Here is a 21,407-nt window from a genome sequence, read left to right on the forward strand (position 1 = left end):
GAACTAAAGGAATGAATGGCATGTGCCGGGAACAGCTAAAGGGTCTGGATGGCCAGAGCTGAGTAAGAGAGAAGAAAGGAGGAGATGAGGTCGAAGACATCAAAGAATCACATAACATGCTATATAGTCTTTATAAGAGGTCCTTGCAGTGTTTTGAGCAAACGTGTGATATAACCTGATTCTGGCTGTCAAGGGGGCAAGGTCGTATAGCAAAGGGACTGATGGAAGCCCCAAATATTAAACCTATGAGAGCTGAACAGCTCCTGTTGAAGCTGAGGGGTTTGGGAGTACCTAGGGGTTCCATGGAACACAGTTTGAAAACCAACATACTGTGCTGCATTAAAGGCTTTTGTAAAATACAGATGTCATTTAATGTGACTGGCTCTCTCTGTAACCTGTATGCCAAAAATTTCTTCAAAATCTACAAAAATCGTAGACATGTCTAAAGTAAGTTTTTGTTGGTTTCCATCTTAATATCAGATTAACCACCACATTTTTAGGTATATTCTTCTGCTATTTAGCAGTGCAACAAATTTAGCTGAAATAAGTCCATCCTATAAATTATCCAAAATCACACAGTAACTGTAAAAGGAAAACCTCATTTAAGCCAAGTATCTCACTTATTCCTGTAACGAAATGATCTCTCTTTTACAGATGAGGTTAAAAAACAAAACAAAAAACAAAACAAAACAAAAAAACCCACTGTCTTATCTGGAATCACAAAGAGAATTTAGAAGAGAATTAGGACTAAAATATAAGCGTCTTAGTCCTAGGTGAATACTCTTTTCACTATGAGTGGAAGGCAGCTCAGATTTTTTTTTTAAGTCCTATTATAGAGATAAAATTCCCATTAAATATTCTGAATTATTTGGAGTTGTCTTGTATGCCTGAGACTTTCCCTTACCTCGTTTCATTGCTCTGGGGCTGCCTGGCCCACTCCGACTGCGAGAGTCTGACTCTGAAGTCCGGGAGCTGGATCTGGAACTATCTTCTTCCTCTGACCCAGAGGAGTCATCCAGGAATGGGTTGCTGCTTATCTGGGTCGCCTTCTAAAGAAAAGCAAAACAGCCTCCCTGTGTCCATCCTTAAAGTCACCACTCTCTTTAGCTATAGAATGTTTTACCAGAAGTTATGGAATAAGATTTTTTAAAGAATACAAGAAAATATTTTGCCATTATCAAAGTCACATGGTTAAATCCCAATTAGCAAGGCATTTGTCAATTATAAAAGATTCCTAAGAACATAAGGCTGTTAATACCTGCCGATACTTTTTTTTCTGATACTTATTTTAATTAGGTACTTCACACAAAGGAGGGGAACCCTGGCAGTGATACAAAGATCTTTCTATATTAGGAGTTTTCATTACATCATTAATACTATTTCCTTTAAACAATTAACAGCTATGGAGGGGGTGGAGACTCACATGTAGCATAACAAAAATGGAGCATATCAGACCTCTAATACTTTAATAGATATTGATATCTATTGATTTAATAGATATTTAAGAATAAATATCTTCTCTAGATCTTTCCATTTCTTCTCTTTTAATAATATGCTAGTGTGAACTTCTAAAACTCCCTATAAAGGGACAGTCCATGTAAAATGTCAAGAATGGAATCTGGAGCTTGACTAAACAGTTTTCTTGATTCATTATGAAGAGCCCCACATGTTTAACAGTAACAGTAATGAGTTACCCCCTTTAAAGTTGTGTACACTGGGGTTGTCATATTCTTGTATATCAGTGATGTATAAAGTCCTGATGTGGTATAGGAAAGCACTGCAACAGAATCTGTAACAGAAAACAAAATGATTAAGAAAAAATAACCTTCTAACTAGTGCTTATGTCTATTTCTTATGAATGTGAATTAGCAAAACTTCCAATTAAAGAGAAACTGGATGAACATACAATATTCATTACACAGTCTACCTGAAGAATTATGGCATTTATGGCAGTTTTAATTAGACACTCTCTTACATGGTTCATTATGTCCTCAGGTATGCTAGTTCCCCAACTAGACTGTAAGCTCTTTGAGAGCAAGGATCTTAGCTTTTATTTCTTTGGCATCTCCATCCAGCTCACAATGGGCAGAAATGAGTACAGACACCTGCTGACTGATTCAGTGAGCAGTACCCTATGAATATATTCTCTGACTATTCAGAGACCTATTACTGACACGTGTTAAAACATCGTCACTTTTAAACTTTTACCAGGTGAACCTCAGATTGAAAGGTTAGACTATATTTCCTGAGCGGCAAGAACAGAGGATAGCTGAAAAGGAACAGAACAACAATAGTCACCTCTAAGATACAGATCAGAGGTAGGATAGGGAGGGGGCCAGTAGAAGGAACCACAGAAAAATTTCTCTTTTTATTCCAGACAGTTCTCTGTTGTTTGGTTTCATTTTTCATAATGAACATGCAGTGTCTCTACAATAATTTTTTGAAAAAAGAAAGAAAGGAGGAATGTGTTTTAAACTCTGGAAAAAGAAGACATAGAGATCAATAGTTTTACAATTTTAAACAGCTGAAACTCCACTGTTTCTTAGCTTTAGCCTCTTTCGGGTAAAAACATGAGGTACTTGCTACATAAGAGTTGAACATCTACGTGCCCCTATACTGAGTAACATGAATTTCAATTTTAAAATATAAATCAGCAAGCTCAGAAAGCATTTTCTGGAAGTTGGCAAAGTTGTATTTTTTCCAATGACTTTAGACAGTTAGGAAGTTCTTGGCTAATGAAATGGCAATACAAAATCACTTATTTTTTTAAACATTTTTTATTGTAGTAAAAAATGCATAAGATAAAATTTACCACCTTAACCATTTTTAAGTGCATAGTTCAATTAGTGTTAAGTATATTCACATTGTTGTGAATCAGATCTCCAAAACTTTATCTTGAAAATCTGAAACCCTATAGTCATTAAGCAACTGCTCCCCTTCCCCTACTCCCCCTAACCCCTAGTAACCACAACTCTACTTTCTGTTTCTATCAGTTTGACTATGTCAGATATCTCATATAAGTGGACTCCTACAGTATTTGTCCTTTGTGACTGCTTATTTCACTTAGCATAAAGTCCTCAAGGTTCACCTGCATTGCAGCATGCAAAATCACTTACTTTTATTAACATTCTCCATATTGAAGGCCTCAGACATTCGAATGCCTGATTTGGCTACAGCATAAATTCTGCTTTCCTAATGTAAAAGAGAGATTTAAGCTGGATATTTGAAGCAAAGAAACAATTACTTTCAATACACATGTTTTTCATTTGTGCTTCATTTAATTGTCACCAGAGTACAGAATTATTATAAAACTGTCACCAGTGCCAACTAAAATATGCCACTGTGAACAGCACTGCAGAATTTTCTTCCATCCATGAGTCACTCCATTATTTATCTTTGTTCCCAAATTTTTGCTTGGTATTTTAAATTATTTTGAAGAGACAGGAAAAAAGTAAGAGAAAGCTTATTCACAATCACTGACTATTCATAAATACCACCATTAATATTCTACCATTTCAGAACACGGTCAAAAAAAAAAAAGAAAAGGAAAACTCTGAATGGCTGTAACATGAAGCCAGAAACCATTTATTATCATTGACTAGACACAAATATTATCTTTAATATTCTACCATTCTAGAATACGGCTAAAGAAAAAGAGAAAGCCAAAACTTGAAGTCAGAAAGCACACACAAAGTAGCATTTAGTGCTATCACCTTCATATCTCAATGTACATTTCAATGAAGTAGAAGAAATACCTGAGGTCAAATAATAAGTGAACTTGAGAATTGCAATGGAATTTATAGGATCTTGTTCCAAAAGTAGGTTGTTATTTTGCTTTCTCTTCTTCTCTGAGAGAGATTTCTGAAGTGGGTACTGGAAGGCTATTGTCCCTGCCCCCTCTGAGAAAAGGGACTCTAGGTTGTTCCTAATGCATAGATCACCATGTCCTGAACTTTGTAACACACCTAACCCGGACAGTTATCTGGATCAGGGCATAGTGGGCAACTAAGGCAGTCCTCTTTGGGACTGTGCTAGCCAGGGGCCCGTGAGGCAATGGGCAGGAGATCTCTAACCATCTGAGACACTTTAGATTGAAGAGTGGCTGACTGAATGAATCACTCTCACAGCTTCTTTGAGAGTGTGATGGTGAGATACACAGAGAGGGACAAACAACAGAGTGGACAGAACAAAAAGACATATAAAAATAAGGCAGTTAAGTGAGGCACTTAGAAGCCATGAGAGAGCGAAGGAGAGTAGTTAGCAGTCGTGAGAGAAGCAGACAGTCACTGTAGACAGGAGAGGACAAGCTGAGCCACGGGACCAGGGACAGTGGGTATCACCTGTTTTTCTAAGGAGTTGACCATCAGAGGTGCTCTTGAATCATTACATGCTGTCCTGCTAGAGTGACTACTGTATTTTTGAATGATATTCCAGTTCAGTAAGAATGCGCTATGCCTTAAAATAAACTCTTAAAAATCCTTAAACTCTCATAAATTGAGGTGATTAGAATGTATCTCTTTAACTTGAAACTTGAAAATACCCAACAAGCAGAAATAAAACCTCAAACTTAGCCAGTCTGCTAGAAGGCTTTTGCAAAGCGGTACTACTTTTTCAGGACTGGATAGTTTCAGAAGGCAAGAAGAGAAAAAGGCAAAAAAGTAGTAAAAATGGTTTGCCAAATAAAATGAACATGAAAGTCTAACCTAAATCTCTGAAAATCTCAACATAGAGAAAGAAGCAAAATTTCAACTCCTGACTGCCTAAAGGGTAACATAATTGGAATTCCAGAGATTCACATGCCAATAATGTCCATTTTTTATGCTATCCAGAATTTAGTAATAAACTGCAGGCGGTTTCATGTGGACTTTGCAATGAAATGTTCTTTTAAAAGTAAATAAGAGCAGATACATCTCAAGGTCTGAATTTATACTAGGAAAACATAGTTGCCTTCATTTGCTTAAAATTGCATTGGTCACTAAATAAAAAATAATAACAGAATATGACTCCAAAACCCAAAAAATCCCGCAACCCAGATGATTCTCTGGAGGCCAAAGGTTAAATTATGTCAATATGTGAAGGAAAACTTCAACCTACAAAACAGATAATTTCACTTGGTTTCAAATATAGGAAGAATTTTTTTTTTAATCTAGAGATTCCTAAGAAGAATCACACAATTAACGGGTTAATTATTATATTAATGGTCAATGTTTCAATGGAAGAAATTTCAATCCGTTCTAGATACATAGGAAGATGCTTTTGGTTAAAGCAATAGATTTATAAGTTCATGAAGAGTAAAATTAAATTTCTCTTAAAGCCAATCAAGTAAATACTTAAGTTCAGAACCTGATGACCAGTAAGTGTCCTCATCCAGAATTTACCCACAAGTATTATACAGTTAGGGAGAACCCTTCTTCCCCACCCCAGTGTTTCCTTCCATGTGGAGGGAGCTCCAAAAATTGAACATTCCTGATCTCTAGCCAGTGATTCCTAGAAGGAGAAACTGGACATGCAAAGCCCGGCACCTTCCCCCTCTCCTTTCTGTTGAGAAGTAGCTGTGTGCAGGAAATAACCATTTGTTCTTTCTCTAGACTGTAAGCTTTAGAGGAGCTGGGCCTCACTGGAGGCAGCCTGTGGTAGCTGGTCAAGCGCTACCTGGGCCTGGGTGAATAAATCTAGCTTTTTCCCAGGTGCAGTACTGGCTCCTTTGCCCACCAATTCTCTAAAATCCGTTTTATCAGTAATAAAGGTAACATTTTGATCTTCCTTTGTCTTACCCTTCTCTTATTTCTCGACTGGTTCGGGGGAAAGAGAAGGGGAAATCGAATTCTAAAAACTGGGAATTGTCAGAACAAAGCCGGACTGGAAAAGAAAGGAGAAGAAGTAGAGTAAAACCTGAAAATAAGCGCTGAGCAAAAACGAGCGTGTGTGCGTTGCACACAACACATAATTTACCCAAGAGGGAAACCGGTGCAGGGGAGGAGTTGGAGGTTTGCCACAGGCCGCCTTCTTTGCTGAGTCGCGGGTTTCCTGGTCGTCTGAACACGGGGACTCCAGGGAGTCGTAGGAAAATAATCCATCATCACAACTAGTGTCCATAGTCTCTAAAATTTCTGTACTGTCGCCATCAAGTAGATCAAGATCTGTTTCCTGAGGTCTCAGTGGCCGGATCATGCTTATAGCATTTCTGTTTGTACCAAACATCCTGTCGGAGCTTAACTGTGGCTGGCTTAGGTGTCTTTTGGCTAGAGCTACACTTAAGCTGAAAACATTAGGAACCCTTAATTTGGGAGGTGGCAGGTTTGACGGGGGCACTAGTTCTGCACCTTTTCCAGGGAGTGAGTTAGGATGCTTTGGACTCAAAGCTGGGGTCAGAATAGGGCTTGGGGTGTTGGCTTCACTCGATGAAGATGAATAATCCAGTCTCTGAGACTGAAATTTTTTATTCAGTTCGTCTGAAGAACTATCGTGCTCCTTTTTACTTGATTCGGAATTTCCCTTTCCGAGAGGACTCCACTGTGCCTCCTGTTGCCAAGAATACAGCTTCTTGTGTTCTGGTCTCTTTATGCCAAAAGTCTCTTCTTCAAATATAGAACTGCTGTCATCAGAGGCTGTCAGATACGTCTCACTGCCCATTCTGCTACACTGGACCCCCTCCTCTGATGTGTGGCTGGAAAGGGTGGACGTGTACCTGGACTTCGATCTTCCTTTGCTCCCATCGTCCTCATCGGAACTCCAGTCACTCCCAGGAGCCCCAGAATTCTGGGATATGCCACCATCCATCACAAAGCTTGTCCTTGTTTTCTGATTCTGCTCTGAGACACAAGGCACTTGATGTAACGTTCTCTGACCTCGGTTGTTTTCTTGAATTTGGTTATCGACAGACTTTTCTGGTATTTCCATTTCTAGAAAAGCATACATTATATTGGCATGTTGCCTTTAATCATACAATCTTTCTGTATGTTTAGCTTTATATAATTACATTGTACAAACTGGAATTTCCATGTAAGTCAAGTTAATTTACATTACCCTTTTTTAGTCATATGCCTTTTTTAAACCCAAGTTTGAAAACTATAAGCTTTCTATAAAACACTGAGCCCTTACACTTCAATAGAATAATATCAAAATGAAACTGCTTTTTACAAAGAAACATGAAGAAGAAACAACTGACAATAGTCTAGGGCGAGATAATACAAGAAGCAAAATGAAAAACAGGGCAACAATGACTATCAAAGAAAGCAGCCATTAAAAAAATGAACACCATTAATTATATTTTAGAAGCAAAGAAAATGACAACCCTCTTTCTACTAAACTTCAAAATTATCATAAGTAAATTTAAACATAATAAATATAAAGCTATAGTTTAAAAAAAAATACTTTGTTCCCAAGCTTCACTACATGAAATATGCAAAACCATAAGGAAAACATACACAGAGAAAAGCTTTATTCACTCTACTTTTGGTTTAATCATAACTACAAAATATGTCTTTACAATAAAAAATAAGTCTTTAAAAATATCTTTAGATATGGCTTATTTTTGTTTATAACATAATTAATAGAACGAACCATTGACTTTATAAACAGTGAACTAAAAATTTAGATTGAAGAATACAAAAGAAACTTTGAAAACATGAAAACATAGATAGGACCTTCATAATTAAGGATACAGAGGTTGAACAAATAAACTCCACAATTTGGTATCGGGCAGTTTGTTAAATTTGCAAATGAGCAAGAACTGCAGTACAGGCAACCTCAGCTGTACTGAGCTGTACTCAACTATTAGAAAGTGGGAAAAAAACTAAAATGACTTCTCAAAAAAGAAAAAAAAATCCATGTAATGGCATGAAAACAAGTACCAAAGGAGGCTTCTGAATGGAAAAACATTATGTAGTTTTCAGAGTTTCATAACCAAGCATAGAGACAGTTCTTAGGGCTATAATTTTTCTCCTTTGGAGGAAGGAAGCAGGAACTGAAAACAGAGAAGATACAAGTTCAAGTCTTTCTAAAATATTTGGGAAAAGTCATACTAGTGGTGGCAAAGCAGCAACCACAAAATTAAGCAAAATTTAGAGGGGCTTTAAGACTAAAAGAAGGGTAGAAATCTGCACACAGGTCCAAAGTTTAAACATCTGGCAAATATTTTCCTCTTTGAGGCAATAAAGGGAAAATCAAAGCAGTTACTAAATTGTCACCTGGTGTTCTTTTTCTTTATAAGTTTGCTGTGTCACATTTAATTTCATATTGAATATTAGATAATCTTTTTATATTTTAAATAAATAATGAATAGAAAGTTCATACTTCTAAAACTCAATTAAAACAAGTAGGTATGACTGTACATTTTTAAATTTTAACTATTACTGCTACCTATTGCAAGAAAAAGTATCAAGAAGGGTAAACCAGTTTTTCCTATAAATCATTGGCAGAGAGTCTCAAAAAACACACAAGATAACTAGATACACAGAGTTAAATGCTGTTTTGCTCTTTAGAAATAGTCTCATAAAACATCAAGTTGTTAGGAAAAAAATAAGGAAAATGAAGCTATCTTTGCATTAATCTTAGCAAATGATTTTTCCTTTTTAAAAAAAATGTCAAAGTAAATTCCTCTAGTCCATAAATACCTTGTATGTCTTTTCCTTCAGTGAACTCAGGTTCTTTAGATGATATCTTGCTTGTTTCCTCAGATTTTACAACTTGAGGAGGACTCCTTGCTCGGGATAAAAAGCACCCAAAGGTCAGACTGCTCAGACGCTGGCCTTCTGTGAGCTTTGGTGTGGAGACAGTGGACAACTTCTTTCCTTGAACTTCTGCAAGATCATTAATCAAAATGAAGATCTGAATTTTTTATAACGGTTTGTTAAACAGAGAACCAAAGCATATAAAAACGTGGACAAATCACTCCTTATAACAGAAAAAAGCCTGAAGTTCATCTTTATTTATGTATAGGAACAATGACCCCTCAATGTCTAGCATCACACGCCAATGTTTAAAATCTGTTTAAATATTTTGAATGCACACACTATTTTTTAACTGCAAAGAGAAACATTTCTAATCCCTTTAAAAGTAGTTAGTTCTCAAACAAACCAAATTCCAGATATAAACAACTAGGAAGTTATAGCTTCTTGCAATGTCAACTATTGGTAAATACCAATCAAGTATTGGTAAAATTTGATTGTTTGGTATTGTTACTAATAGTGAGAAAAAAGGGACTGAGGTCTTGGTTGCCAAGACAACCCAGGAAAATTTAGATGATCACTGGGGCAAATATCACATGATCACTGGAATAACTTTTGCTTATCTTAGTTTTTAGTGTGCTTCTCATAAGAAAGCAGATGAAGGGGCTTGGTCTATGGTGACCACAACATGGAGAGCCTTAATCACTTCCTTAGAGAACAAAAAGGGGAGGGGGCAGTCTCTAGATTGAGAATTTAGACAGCTAGGTGAGTCATTAATCGAGCACCTAATCATGGGTTTAATTCATCTTCTAGGACTTGTAACATTGCTGCTCGTAAGATCAAAAGCATGGAGATCCCAGTGATAGTAAGAAAAGTTTCCAAAGAAATTAAATTCTCAACTCTGGGAGAGCACCAAAGGGTTAAGTTAAATAGCAATTGATAATTGAGTATAGAAAAATACCTTTATATAGTGTATTCCTTCAGATGTATATTTTAATATTTTCATGTTGCCATCGCTCACAGAACTAATTCATGATTTTTAATAATCACATATATACATATATATTTTTAAAGTACCATATTATATCTACATATGTTGTATCTGTTCTTCTCCAGTAAAGCCTAGGTTCCAAGGATCAATAATCCTTAGTCTCCAAGACTAAAAGGCTGCCAGTGAAGACTAGAATTGCAAGTTAAGAATATCAGGGAAACAGTATTTGATGAAGGGGCTTAGTACATCCAGTCTATTTCAGAGAGGGTGAACACCACAAAGACCTAAAACTTTAATTATAAACATGGAATTCCAGATCAACTATAGGAACACCTATTTTTTTCATCATATAGGTAGAGGAAATGTGTGATATAAGAAACAGATTTTGGTCTTCATCCATGGTTCCTGGCACACAGCTTCTAAAACCCTTGGAATGTCCTAAGAGTGATAAAAGTGTCTTTTGTTTTCATAACAAGCCCTTTTAAACACATCTGAGTATGTATTAATGAGGTGATTTCTGGAAAGCCCCTAGATGGCCTCAGGATGGGGCCTGGTTGCCAGGGGAACCAACCAAATCATGAGAGGGTTGGAAATTTCAGCCTCACCCTCCACCCCCTACCTCTGACTTCAGGTGAGGAAGAAAGGGGCTGGAGGTTGAATTAATCACCAATGGCCAATTATTTCATCAATCATGCATGCCTACATAGTGAAACCTCCATAAAAACTCAGAAGGATGGGGTTCAGGATGCTCCAAGTTGGTGAACACGTGGAGGTGCTGGGAAGGCGGTATACTTAGTGAGAGCCTGGAAGCTCTGTGCCCCTTCTCCCGCATCTTGCCCTATGCATCTCTTCCATCTGGCTGTTCCTGAGTTACATCCTTTGTAATAAACCAGTAATCTAGGAAGTGAACTGTCTGACTGAGTTCTGTGAGCCTCTCTGGCAAATTATTGAACCCAAGGAAGGGATCTTGGGAACCTTGGATCTACAGTCTGTTGGACAGAAGCAGGGATGCCACCCTGTACTTGTGACTCTGTCTGAAGTGTGTGTTTGTGTGTGTGTTCAGTGCCTGCTCGGAGGTGCAGGTGGGTAGTTTTGTGGGGGTGAGGGGTCTGGTGCTATCCAAGTAGATAAGTCAGAATTGAGTTATATTTATAGGACATCCAGTCGGTGTCTGTTGAGAATTGGAGAATTGCTTAGTGTGGGAAAAACTTCCACACATCTCATGTCAGAAATATTAAGAGGGAAAACAGGAGTTTTTTCCCTTTACAAAATGACAGCAATAGGTACTAACATGCAGTAGATAAAGTGCTTTCACATGTCCTATAATCAACAACCCCCCATTAAACCAGTAAGACACTATTACAGTCACCATTTTACTGATCTAAAAAAAAAAAAAAACTGGAGATATAAACACAGCTATTAAATTGTAGGGTATTAAAGTTGACTTCAAAGTCCAGGTTCTTTCTACCACGCCAGAATTTTTCCAATGCATTCTACGAAACCCCACGGCTTTATGGAAATGTTGCAGAGGATGCAAGAAATGAAAGAAGAGTCATGGGTGAGACCAAGTCTGCAGAACACTGGACCCATCACCCAGTACAGGTTTTTTACCTATTTTATCTCTTGAGATTCTATAGGAAAAAAAAATTGTTTAAAAAGGGTTCTGCTGCTAAATAAAAGTTTAAAAAGCACTATATTAGGCCATGGGTCTAATAAGCACAGGCTATCCATACACCCTGCTGACTTACCTCCTCTTCAGCTCAACGTGCACTTGAGTGGCTATCATGCAAATAGCATATTAAGTGAATCTCTATCATTAACTCTACCACCCATCCTTTGGCTTTAAAGTTAAAAAGAAAGAAAATAGCCCTAAGCATTAGAAAATGCAAAGAGTTTATTCCCATTATAAAATTCTGCTCAAAATATTCAGGTTGTAAGAATTTCAATCACCATTGAGCACAATGCTACAAAATGAAAATAGAAAATAACGACTGATTTTTTTTAAAGTGAACATACCTGAAATTAAACGTTCAAATTACCCACTTTGGGTTATTTACTACTGTCTAGCTGTGCTAATATGGACATGTGGCTATTTAAATTTAAATGAATTCAAATCAGGTAAAATGTAAAATTCAGTTCCTTAGTTGTGCAATTCATATTTCAAGCGCTCAATAGTAAAATTCTAGCAAATAAATCCAACTAGGCTGTCTTAGTCAAAGTACACATACCTTGTAATTTTGACTGTATTGTTCTTATCTCTTCGGTTTGGTTTTGGTTGATCAAACGAAGATTCTGATTCTCCAATTCCAGCTAAAAGAACATAATGGTTTTCTTTTATATAGGGATAACATTTCTAAAACATAATAGTAAATTATAACATTTAGAAAATGTTAATATCTAATTAAACACAAGCAAAATACAAAAGAAATAAGTAAATATCAGATGAATTTATCAGCACAGATTATCAGCCTAGATAATTATGGCTTTAATATTTGTTTCCAGAGCTAAAAGTTTTCAATGTTTTTCACCCCTATGCCTTTTCCACTGTAAAGTTATTTTAAACCAAATTATTTTGGCATTTAATCTGCCATATAAACTAAATAATATGTACTTCTCAGATACTGAATATATTAATTTTATGAGATATGCACATATATTCTCTAATTATTTAAAGTTAACTAATTAGAACTAGTCAACTAATTAGAATGAGGCTACTTAACACTGATTACCATGGGTCTATCAATATTTTTAATTTTAAAATTACATTAGTCATTAAAGTGAAAGCTACCTATCTCACGTTTGCCAAAAGCCAGCAGCACCACCAACTGATCAGAATTTTGTTTCATTCAGATATTCTGATGACTTATCTATTCAAAAGAAGTAAAAGGTAAAGAAAAGATAAATACGGCAATAAATACCTCATTCAACTTAACTGTTACCCATTCTTTGATCTTAGCTGCTTTCTCTTCTATTATTTTAGCTTCTTGAATCCTTATTTGTTTCTGAAATAACATTAGCAGTTTGTTTAGTTCAAACAGAAGCTCACTGGTCTGGAAACGTTACAGTCATAGATATAAAAGGCAAGTCCACTTAAAACCTGTTTCCAAGTTAAGACGTCTGCCTTTAAATTACCAAACATAGGAAAAAATAAGAATGGCTGTCCAGCAGAACAATAATAAAAGCGTACATAAATATTTCTAGCTTTAACATCTGCTATTCCCTTTCTCTGAAAGATCATATACCAAAATCAATCCACTGAATTTATCAACAAAATAAACCATTTCTGGAAATAGTCTAGGTTTAGAATAGTGGAATAGAGGTCAACCAGGTTGGGGAGAGGAGAATCAGAATCTCCTCTGGAGAATGGCTTATTTTCCCCTCAAGTGCTAGTTTTAGAAGGTCCAGAAAAAATAGAGATTGAGAAACTCTAGCTCACATCCATCAACCTTTAAATCTCGTTATGGTCACAAAACTACTGAGAGTGTAACTATTATATAAATCCTAGTGGGTGGAGGCTGAAAGCCACTGACCTAAAGGAACACTGACGCCAGAGAAATGAAAAAAATGATTAAACATTTAACAGTTCTATAGTGGTCATATTTAAATGACACTAAATGACCTTTTAAGTAAATAACCCTAATGCAATGTTTTTCCTAAAAATTTTTAAAAAATAAACTAAATACTATATTTGATCTAAAATGAAGTGGTTTAAAAACAGTATACACATTTCTAAGCAGAAGGATTAGAGTCAAATCAAACACATGTTTAAAATTTAACCTTCCATAAACATTTCCAACACCCTAACAATCTAAAGCAAAAATTTATTGGAAACATTTTACAGACATAAATACCTGCTGATAATCAAGTGTTTCCAACTTAAGGAGTATTGTCACATCCAAAAAGTGGTAGATACTGCCTTGGAATCACCCCGGATTTAAAGTGAATGTATTTAACTTGCACCTTTCACCAGTAATGTGATGTAATCCTAGGGGGTCACCAAGTAAGATTTCTGATCAAAATTTAGAAATTTTGACTCTCTTTTTAATCTTTGCGATTATGCATAAATGAATGCACATATTTAGGACTCTTTGATGATCAAATTCTTCCTAACCTGCTCCTCAAGTTGCAGTTCCAAGTTTTGAATGATGTCATCTTTTTCCTGTATTAGGGTTTCCAGATCTTGACACTTTTTATACAACCTCGTCTCTGATTCACTGGTTTGAATATTAGCTGCTTTTAATTTTTCTTCCATAACTTGTACCTAAATTCAGAGGATAAAATATTAAAGCTATGCATGTACTTAATTTATCATAGTATTAAATTCAGAATTTTACTTTAACATTAAATTCCTAAAAGATATCATCATAAAAGGAAAACACTGAACAGCAAGTTTTAACAATTATAAAGTCTGAAGACTATTTTGCTAAGTGATGTTACCCCTGAGGTGCATGAGGGTACATGAAAGATTCTCAGAACATTGCTATCATGTAAAGAAACGTACATGTTAACTAGATCAATGATAATATGCAAAGTATTTCATGTGAGCATAGAATTAGAAAGCTTCCAGCTCTCATTTTTTCATATTTAAAAAAAAAGTAAGAATATCAAGTAAAGACGTTGAGTGGTAAGATAAGACTCAGCCTGGATGACCTAGTATAATAACACATCTTGGGAAAAAAAACTGAACTTAGATGAAAAAGGTACACGTATACAACAGAAAGCAAAAGTAAAACAAAAGAACCTTAAAGGGACTTCCCTGGTGGTGCAGTGGTTAAGAATCTGCCTTCCAATGCAGGGGATGCTGGTTCAATCCCTGGTCGGGGAACTAAGATCCCACATGCTGTGGGGCAACTGAGTCTGCGCGCTGCAACTACTGAGCCCGCACGCTCTGGAGCCCATGTGCCACAAATAGAGAGGCCACGCACTGCAACTACTGAGCCCATGTGCTCTGGAGCCCACACGCCACAACTAGAGAGAAGCCCGCGCTCCACAATGAAGAACCCACGCGCCGCAGGGAAGATCCCACGTGCCACAACTAAGACCTGCAGCCAAATAAATAAATAAATATTAAAAACAAACCAAAAAAGAACCTAAAAACCCCAATGATGAAATCATAGAGAGTAAAAAAGTATGACAGTCAAGCTATAGGTAGGAGAGTACATTCCGTGAGGGTTTATTGATTCAATACTTGAACAAATATTCAATGAACACCTGCCAAGCGCCAGGTCTATACAAGGTCCTGGGAAGACATCAGTGAATAAAGCAGACCCCCAAATCTCTACCTGCATAGAAATTACATTCTAGTGGGTAAGAGAGATCACAAAGATAATAATGACTAAAAATCATACAGTTTGTTACAGATGGCAACAAAGGTAACGGGAAAAATAAAGCAAGATAAAATAGATCGCTGTACGGCTAGGGGTTGCGGTGCCTCAATTTTAATATCTAAGATATACTGGCTCTGCTTGGATCTTCTGCGAAACACATTTGGGCATATGAAATCTTTGAAGAGATATGTGTGATGTTAATGTTAGTAAGAAAGAAAATAAAGTACTGGGCACTGTATACAATATTAAAACTTTTATTCTATATACTCCAAATAGGTAAGAATGTAATTTTAGTAATCTTTTAGATTATAGGGGGCAAAGAAGAAAAATATGTAAAGGCATTTGAGAAATTAAAGATGATAGTTAAGATGAAAAATCTTATAAAACATCTCTGAAAAATCACAATGAACTTACTTAAAGCTCAAAAATACTTGATTAATGAGGGTTCCTAGAAGGAGGGTGTTAAGGTTAGTTTTGTTTTGTTTTTTTAACCATGAATACAAAGTTCATCTCTGGGTTCACTGTATAAATGTAAATTCAACTCAAATGCCAAAACTGTCCTATTTAAATACCACCCACATGGCTGGAAGCTATGAAAATAAAAGTAGATCCAAAAAATAGGAGAAAAAATATATTCTACTATCCAAATGATAATTTTAAGTCATTTTAAGATTTAGATTTTTTAACATAATATGGCAGGCTTTCTGCAGGAACTTCAGACCAAGAGGTCAAGGACAAAGGCCTATATCAGAGATGCTGTCATGAAAAAAGCCAGAGCAGGACAGAGAGCTGGACAGTAAATACCAAAGGTCAGTCTTAAAATGGTACAGCCAGTTCCATGCAGGGTATTCTGTAGCTGTGGAAGCAGGGAAAGAAGAGCAGAGACCAAGTGGAAAATGGTAGTCCTCCACCAAGGAGGAGTAATAGATCATAATACTCCAGAAAGACAAAATTAATAAAAATAAATATTACCGGACCTACATCTACAGTCTCCTTTTATTAAATTGGAGCAAGCCACCCTATGGACATTGGGCTACCACATAAAATTGTCCTATTATTGCTTAGAAAAGGCCTATGGTCCTGGAAAACTATTCTTCCAGGACCTTCTTCTTCCCTGAACAACACATTCAACTTGAAAGGTGTTCTCATTTTACGAATGAATGCTAGAGTCAGAGCTCCTTGGCTGCACCTTTGCCTTGTGCAACTGTTTCATTCGACTATTACTTTTAGATAAACAACTTTCCTGGGCAAGAAAAATATTGACAAAAGTGGCAACATCTCTGCAGGAGAGAGATCACAAAGCAGTTACAGGCAACCTTCTTCCAGCTGGCCCTGTTAGGACCAAGTTCCACAGGATTCACCAGCCTTCCTTGGCAATTAGTATGAATAAGAAATCTGCAGAAAAGTTAAGAGGCCTACAGAAAAACTAATCAGCCTTTAAAAACATCTTACCACAAGTACACAGAAAATAGGTCAGATCTTTTACCATTTATTTAACTTGAATTATACAATTTTAACTACTCGGAGACTGGCCAGTAACACACACCTATGAATTAAAATTAGTTGTTGAATAAACTCCTGCAATTACCAATATGTGGATATCCTCCAGTGAGGAATGTTTTGTACTTTCAGGCTACCTTTCTCCTTTACTTCCAGGAGAGCCTCTGGTTGCATCTACCTACCTCCTCAGCACATTCCTCAGCTATTTCCTGAACGTCTTGTTGATTCTGAGCTTTTGTGCAGTGAAGGGTTAATTCAGCAGACTTGGGGTGTTCAAACCCTGTACATTCCAAAGAGAGAACTGGGAAATAACCTCTGAGCCCCTGGAATATTCTGCCTGATAAGACTGTCTTTATATAGCTGGTATACTGGGCCACACCAGATAGTTTATGCTAACAGTGTGACTTATACTGAATACCTTTTTTGTTTACTTATCTGGGTCATGGGCCACACTGTATCAAGTTTGACCTCTGAAGAGGTTGCAAGTTGAGTAGCTAAGGTGGGTTATGCATGCATTTCGTGCTTACAAGACTGACCCCTCCCCACCCCGCCCACCAGTAAAAATCCTGGACACCTAGGCTCGGATGAACAACCCTGGTTGGCAATACTTCATATGTGTTGTCCCACATCACTGATGGGAGAATCAAGTGCATTCCTGTGCAATTCCACTGTGAGAGGACAACTGGAAGCTCGTACCTGGTGTCTCCTGGACTCTGCCCTATGTGCATTTTTCCTTTGCTGATGTTAATCTGTATGCTTTCACTGTAATAAACCATAACCATGAGTATAACAGCTTTTCAGGATTTTATGAGTCTTTCTGGTGAATCATTAAACCTGAGGGTAGTCTTGGGGACCCTGACACAACTCCCAATGTTATTTTCCATTTTCTTGTCTATCCTGGAGAAAGCAGAAACTGCAAATATTTTCCCCATTGTAACTATCCATATCAATATTTCCTTCTTCCCATTTCTAACTTCATCCCTCCCTCCCCCACTACAGGTAATCAAGATGTGACTATATTTTTGAGTGGGGGGGTGTAAGTCTCTATTCCTGTATAAGTATCACAATGACATGACAAAGATACTTAATCATTCCAAAATACAATGACGAAATTGTTAAGAGTATTTTGAATCCCAGACCATTTTCCAGTTAATTAAAATTTATTGCAAATTAATTAATCATTCTAATCATATTTTAAACACAGTTATTTCGGCATAATGCTCCAAAATTTATGCAGTAAGGCCAGGCCCATTCTCATTGAAGGTGAAAGGGAACATCACTGGATAAGGTAGGTTTCCACGTAATGAAGCAAATCATTACACGGTCTTGGATGTTAGGATGACTGAGTAGTTATCATTTATTAAGAACCAAAAATAACTTGGATACTAAGAACCAGCTTTATAAAAGGCAGATAAGCCCACATATTAGAATGGTCAGAAGGAAATTTAAATCCAACTCCTACCAAGCCTGAATCAAATACACGCAAGGGACTGAGTCCAGAAGGACAGAATTGAAAAGACAAACTTCTACAGGGGAAATTATCTACCCCTCTTTGGTTAGCATAAATTAGTGTATTAGATTGTATTATATACCTAACTAGTCAGATACTTGAGAAGGAATCCTGTTTATCAGTGTCTCCCAAATGTGCTATTTGCTGCTTTTCTGCCTCACAAGAGTTCTCATAAGTAGTACTGGGTTGATCTGCACATACTACTTTCAAAATTTGTGAACAATAACGATAAAGATGTACTACAGCATTAAGTAAAAAGACTGCCAAGATTTCTCTGGAAGAATGTTTAATTCTTTTTTCTATCAGCAACTTATTTAGTGATTATGCAAGTGATGTCCACACATTAATAAACAAGGAGAAAAATGTACAAAGCTAAAGTGTAGAGTTGAGCTGTTTCAGCTGACTATTGCTTTTAGTGGTGAAACATTCTTTCTAGGTTAGTATAAATACAGTTTAAGTCTTAGGATGTGGCTTGACAAAGGATAAATTATGAATTTAAGCAACATGAACAGCAGATAGGCCATAGTCCCATGGAAACTGTTAAAGACAGTGAAGGATTCAGTTACTCTAAGTTAATAATATTTACTTAGTCTTGCAAAGGCAAAAAAAAAAAAAAAAGTAATATAGTCAGTGCATTAGAATTCATCTGCTCTCTGTTTATATTTCCTGTTAACTTTTAGATTCATTATGAAATATTTAAGAAAAAATTCTTCTGAAGCATAACAAAAATAGGTACTGTATAAATTTTAAGTGTTATGACAAAAAGAAATATCTACAGATTATAAAGAAACTCTGGGAGATCTTCAATTCTCACTCTTTTTGGGGGGGTGTTGATTTAAGGCAGTATATCTAAAATAACCAATCACTGTACAATTTTGCTTAAAAATGTGGCACATAGAATTAAATAACTTTACATTTGATATCCTCAAAGGACAACTTCAAATAAGATATTCTTCCTGTTAACTTATTAAGATCAGTGGTTGGGCCCTGATGGCTACAAACTGCCATGGTTTGCTTCCCTTGAATTGAGAATGGGGATTCCTTTTTCCTTTCAAGATCCAGTGAACCAAAGGGGTAAAAAAAATGAAAATCACAAATAAAAAAATTCTTCATTTAGTTTAATTTTCAGAGCTAAATAAATTTGCTGCATATATGAATTTAGACTTTTAACTTAAGAAAAGGCAAAACAAAACCATCTTTAATTTCCTTCTTTTTTTTTCCTATAATACGAGCAGTTAAAGGAGAAAAAGGGAAGGGAAGGGAAAAGAAAGCTAGGAAAGAATAGACAGAGAGACGTATGGAGACAGCCATGGGTACAGAGATAAAGAGAGATGTCACCAAGAAAGGCCAAAGTCAGAAAGGGAAAGACAGGGAAGGAGACATGAAAGTCAGAGAGGTCGACAAAATGACAAACGTATGCTGCAAGGCTGAAGGCTGAACAGGGATGCCCATATACGGCCCACCACAGAAAAAGACATTTGGTATAGAGTGACAGAGAGTGATATAAACACAAGAGTCTTTATTTTAGAATGTAAGTGACCTTTAACGACTTTACTGTTAATTATTGGCTTTTTTTTTTTTTAAGATTTATTGATTGATTGATTGATTGATTGTTATGTTGGGTCTTCGTTTCTGTGCTAGGGCTTTCTCTAGTTGCGGCAAGCGGGGGCCACTCTTCATCGCGGTGCGCGGGCCTCTCACTATCGTGGCCTCTCTTGTTGCGGAGCACAGACTCCAGACGCGCAGGCTCAGTAGTTGTGGCTCACGGGCCTAATTGCTCCGCGGCATGTGGGATCCTCCCAGACCAGGGCTCGAACCCGTGTCCCCCGCGCTAGCAGGCAGACTCTCAACCACTGCGCCACCAGGGAAGCCCAATTATTGGCTTTTTATAGATATATGTAGAGTAATTACTATTTGGTCCCATTTATAAAGAATATAAAATACAAAAAAACAAGCAAATCATACATCCTTACCATTACTACTAGTACTTGTATCAAAATCTACATTTGAGGTTTTAAAAAATTATTGGTAATTTTTCAGTGGGGTGATGGTACTGTAGCTATGATTTTTAAGTCTTCATTTTTAGATGAGTTGCTGAAATACTCTTGGGTGGAATGATATAATATCTGGGACTTGTTTCAAAATAACCTAGTGTGGGGGTAGGGAAGAAGTGGGTGGAGGTATATACTAGCTGTGCATCAACTAACTGCTGAAGGTGATGACGGGGCTTCATTATACTATGTTCTCTACTCTTGTAGTGGTTGAAATTTTGCATAACAAAGTTTTAAGATTTTATCTTCAAGTATAATTAATTTAAGAAAATTAAGGATTAGGTTAAATTGGGTTAATTTAGTTAAGCCACTAAAACAATCTACTGTGTAAAATTAAATCTTTTAGGTGAAAACAAGATTTGGTAGTACTCAAACTGAAGGAAGAAACATGACAAACTTAGAGCAAGTATAAGAAATTGAATATACACTTCTTGGAAGAAATAATTTTGTATGTAAGACTTCTGAAATTCTTGACTTGACTGAATCTGACAGAGATCTTTTCATAAAATGTGAAATTATCAATTTAGGCTCCTTAGACAAACTTTAAGGCTGGTGGGCTCATCCAAACAGCTCATTTTACTGTTGGCAAGGCCCAGAAAGGGTTAAGTAATTTATCAAAAGATTATTTTTTTAAAGTAAAAGTAGTACCAAAATCAAAAACTAGAAAGTATGAAGGTACAGAAGAAAAAAAACCAATCATCCATAATTCCACAAACACAAATTTCATGATGTTTCCTAACAGCTTTTTTTTTAAACTCTTAGGTTTGACTTTTTCCTCCCATATCTATTAACATGTTAAATATAAAAATCTGTATATATTTTTCCTAATATAACTCTAAGCATTTTTCTGTATTTGCATAAATTCTTTGTAATAGTTATTTTTAATGGTTGTTTAATATTTCATGGAATAGATATAGTTCTCTAATTCATTCTCCTATAAAATGGCATTCATATTATTTCCAACTCTTTATTACTACAAATAAAGCTGCCATGAACATATTTATACATAAAATGTCATTATGGTTAGGCATAACCATAACCATAAAAGTCATATTTGATTTTTTTCATAAGATAAAACTTCTGAATAGAAGCATTTTTGTCCTTTTGAAAATTTATTAAGGGGCAAAACAAAGTTAGATTCTCCATTTTCTCTATGGAACCAGCTCATGAACAGTAAAAATGATAAAATGAGGAGGACAGCTGAAGACTATTTTCAGGATTGTTTTGGGCAAAACAATGTTTATATTGGTAGAGGCAGAAAACAATTTTTTAACTAAAATTATACCCTACCTGTTGAAAAGCTTTTTCTGCTTGACGTTCAGCATCAATAACTTGTCTCTCAAGCTGCTGCATCTGAAA

The 21,407-nt window shown here is 36.3% G+C and overlaps 1 protein-coding gene across 4 annotated transcripts in view; it reads right to left on the minus strand.

Annotated features, from left to right (window-relative positions):
- Positions 1-21,407, minus strand: part of PLEKHH2 (pleckstrin homology, MyTH4 and FERM domain containing H2) — a 119,223-nt gene that overhangs the window by 54,028 nt on the left and 43,788 nt on the right. For all 4 annotated transcript variants that reach the window (XR_014254269.1, XM_082427639.1, XM_082427640.1 and 1 more), the window contains exons 3-11: positions 21,339-21,401; positions 13,772-13,921; positions 12,579-12,662; positions 11,889-11,970; positions 8,616-8,801; positions 5,953-6,902; positions 3,117-3,192; positions 1,695-1,789; positions 905-1,049 (exon numbers count right to left, since the gene is read on the minus strand). Coding sequence is in view for 3 of the 4 variants with exons in the window: in XM_082427639.1 (XP_082283765.1) it covers positions 905-1,049; positions 1,695-1,789; positions 3,117-3,192; positions 5,953-6,902; positions 8,616-8,801; positions 11,889-11,970; positions 12,579-12,662; positions 13,772-13,921; positions 21,339-21,401 (1,831 nt within the window). In the remaining variant the exon portion in view is untranslated. The remainder of the gene's footprint in view (positions 1-904; positions 1,050-1,694; positions 1,790-3,116; positions 3,193-5,952; positions 6,903-8,615; positions 8,802-11,888; positions 11,971-12,578; positions 12,663-13,771; positions 13,922-21,338; positions 21,402-21,407) is intronic.

The sequence above is a fragment of the Balaenoptera physalus genome, assembly GCF_965194825.1.
Source record: "Balaenoptera physalus genome assembly, chromosome: 15".
NCBI lineage: Eukaryota > Metazoa > Chordata > Mammalia > Artiodactyla > Balaenopteridae > Balaenoptera > Balaenoptera physalus.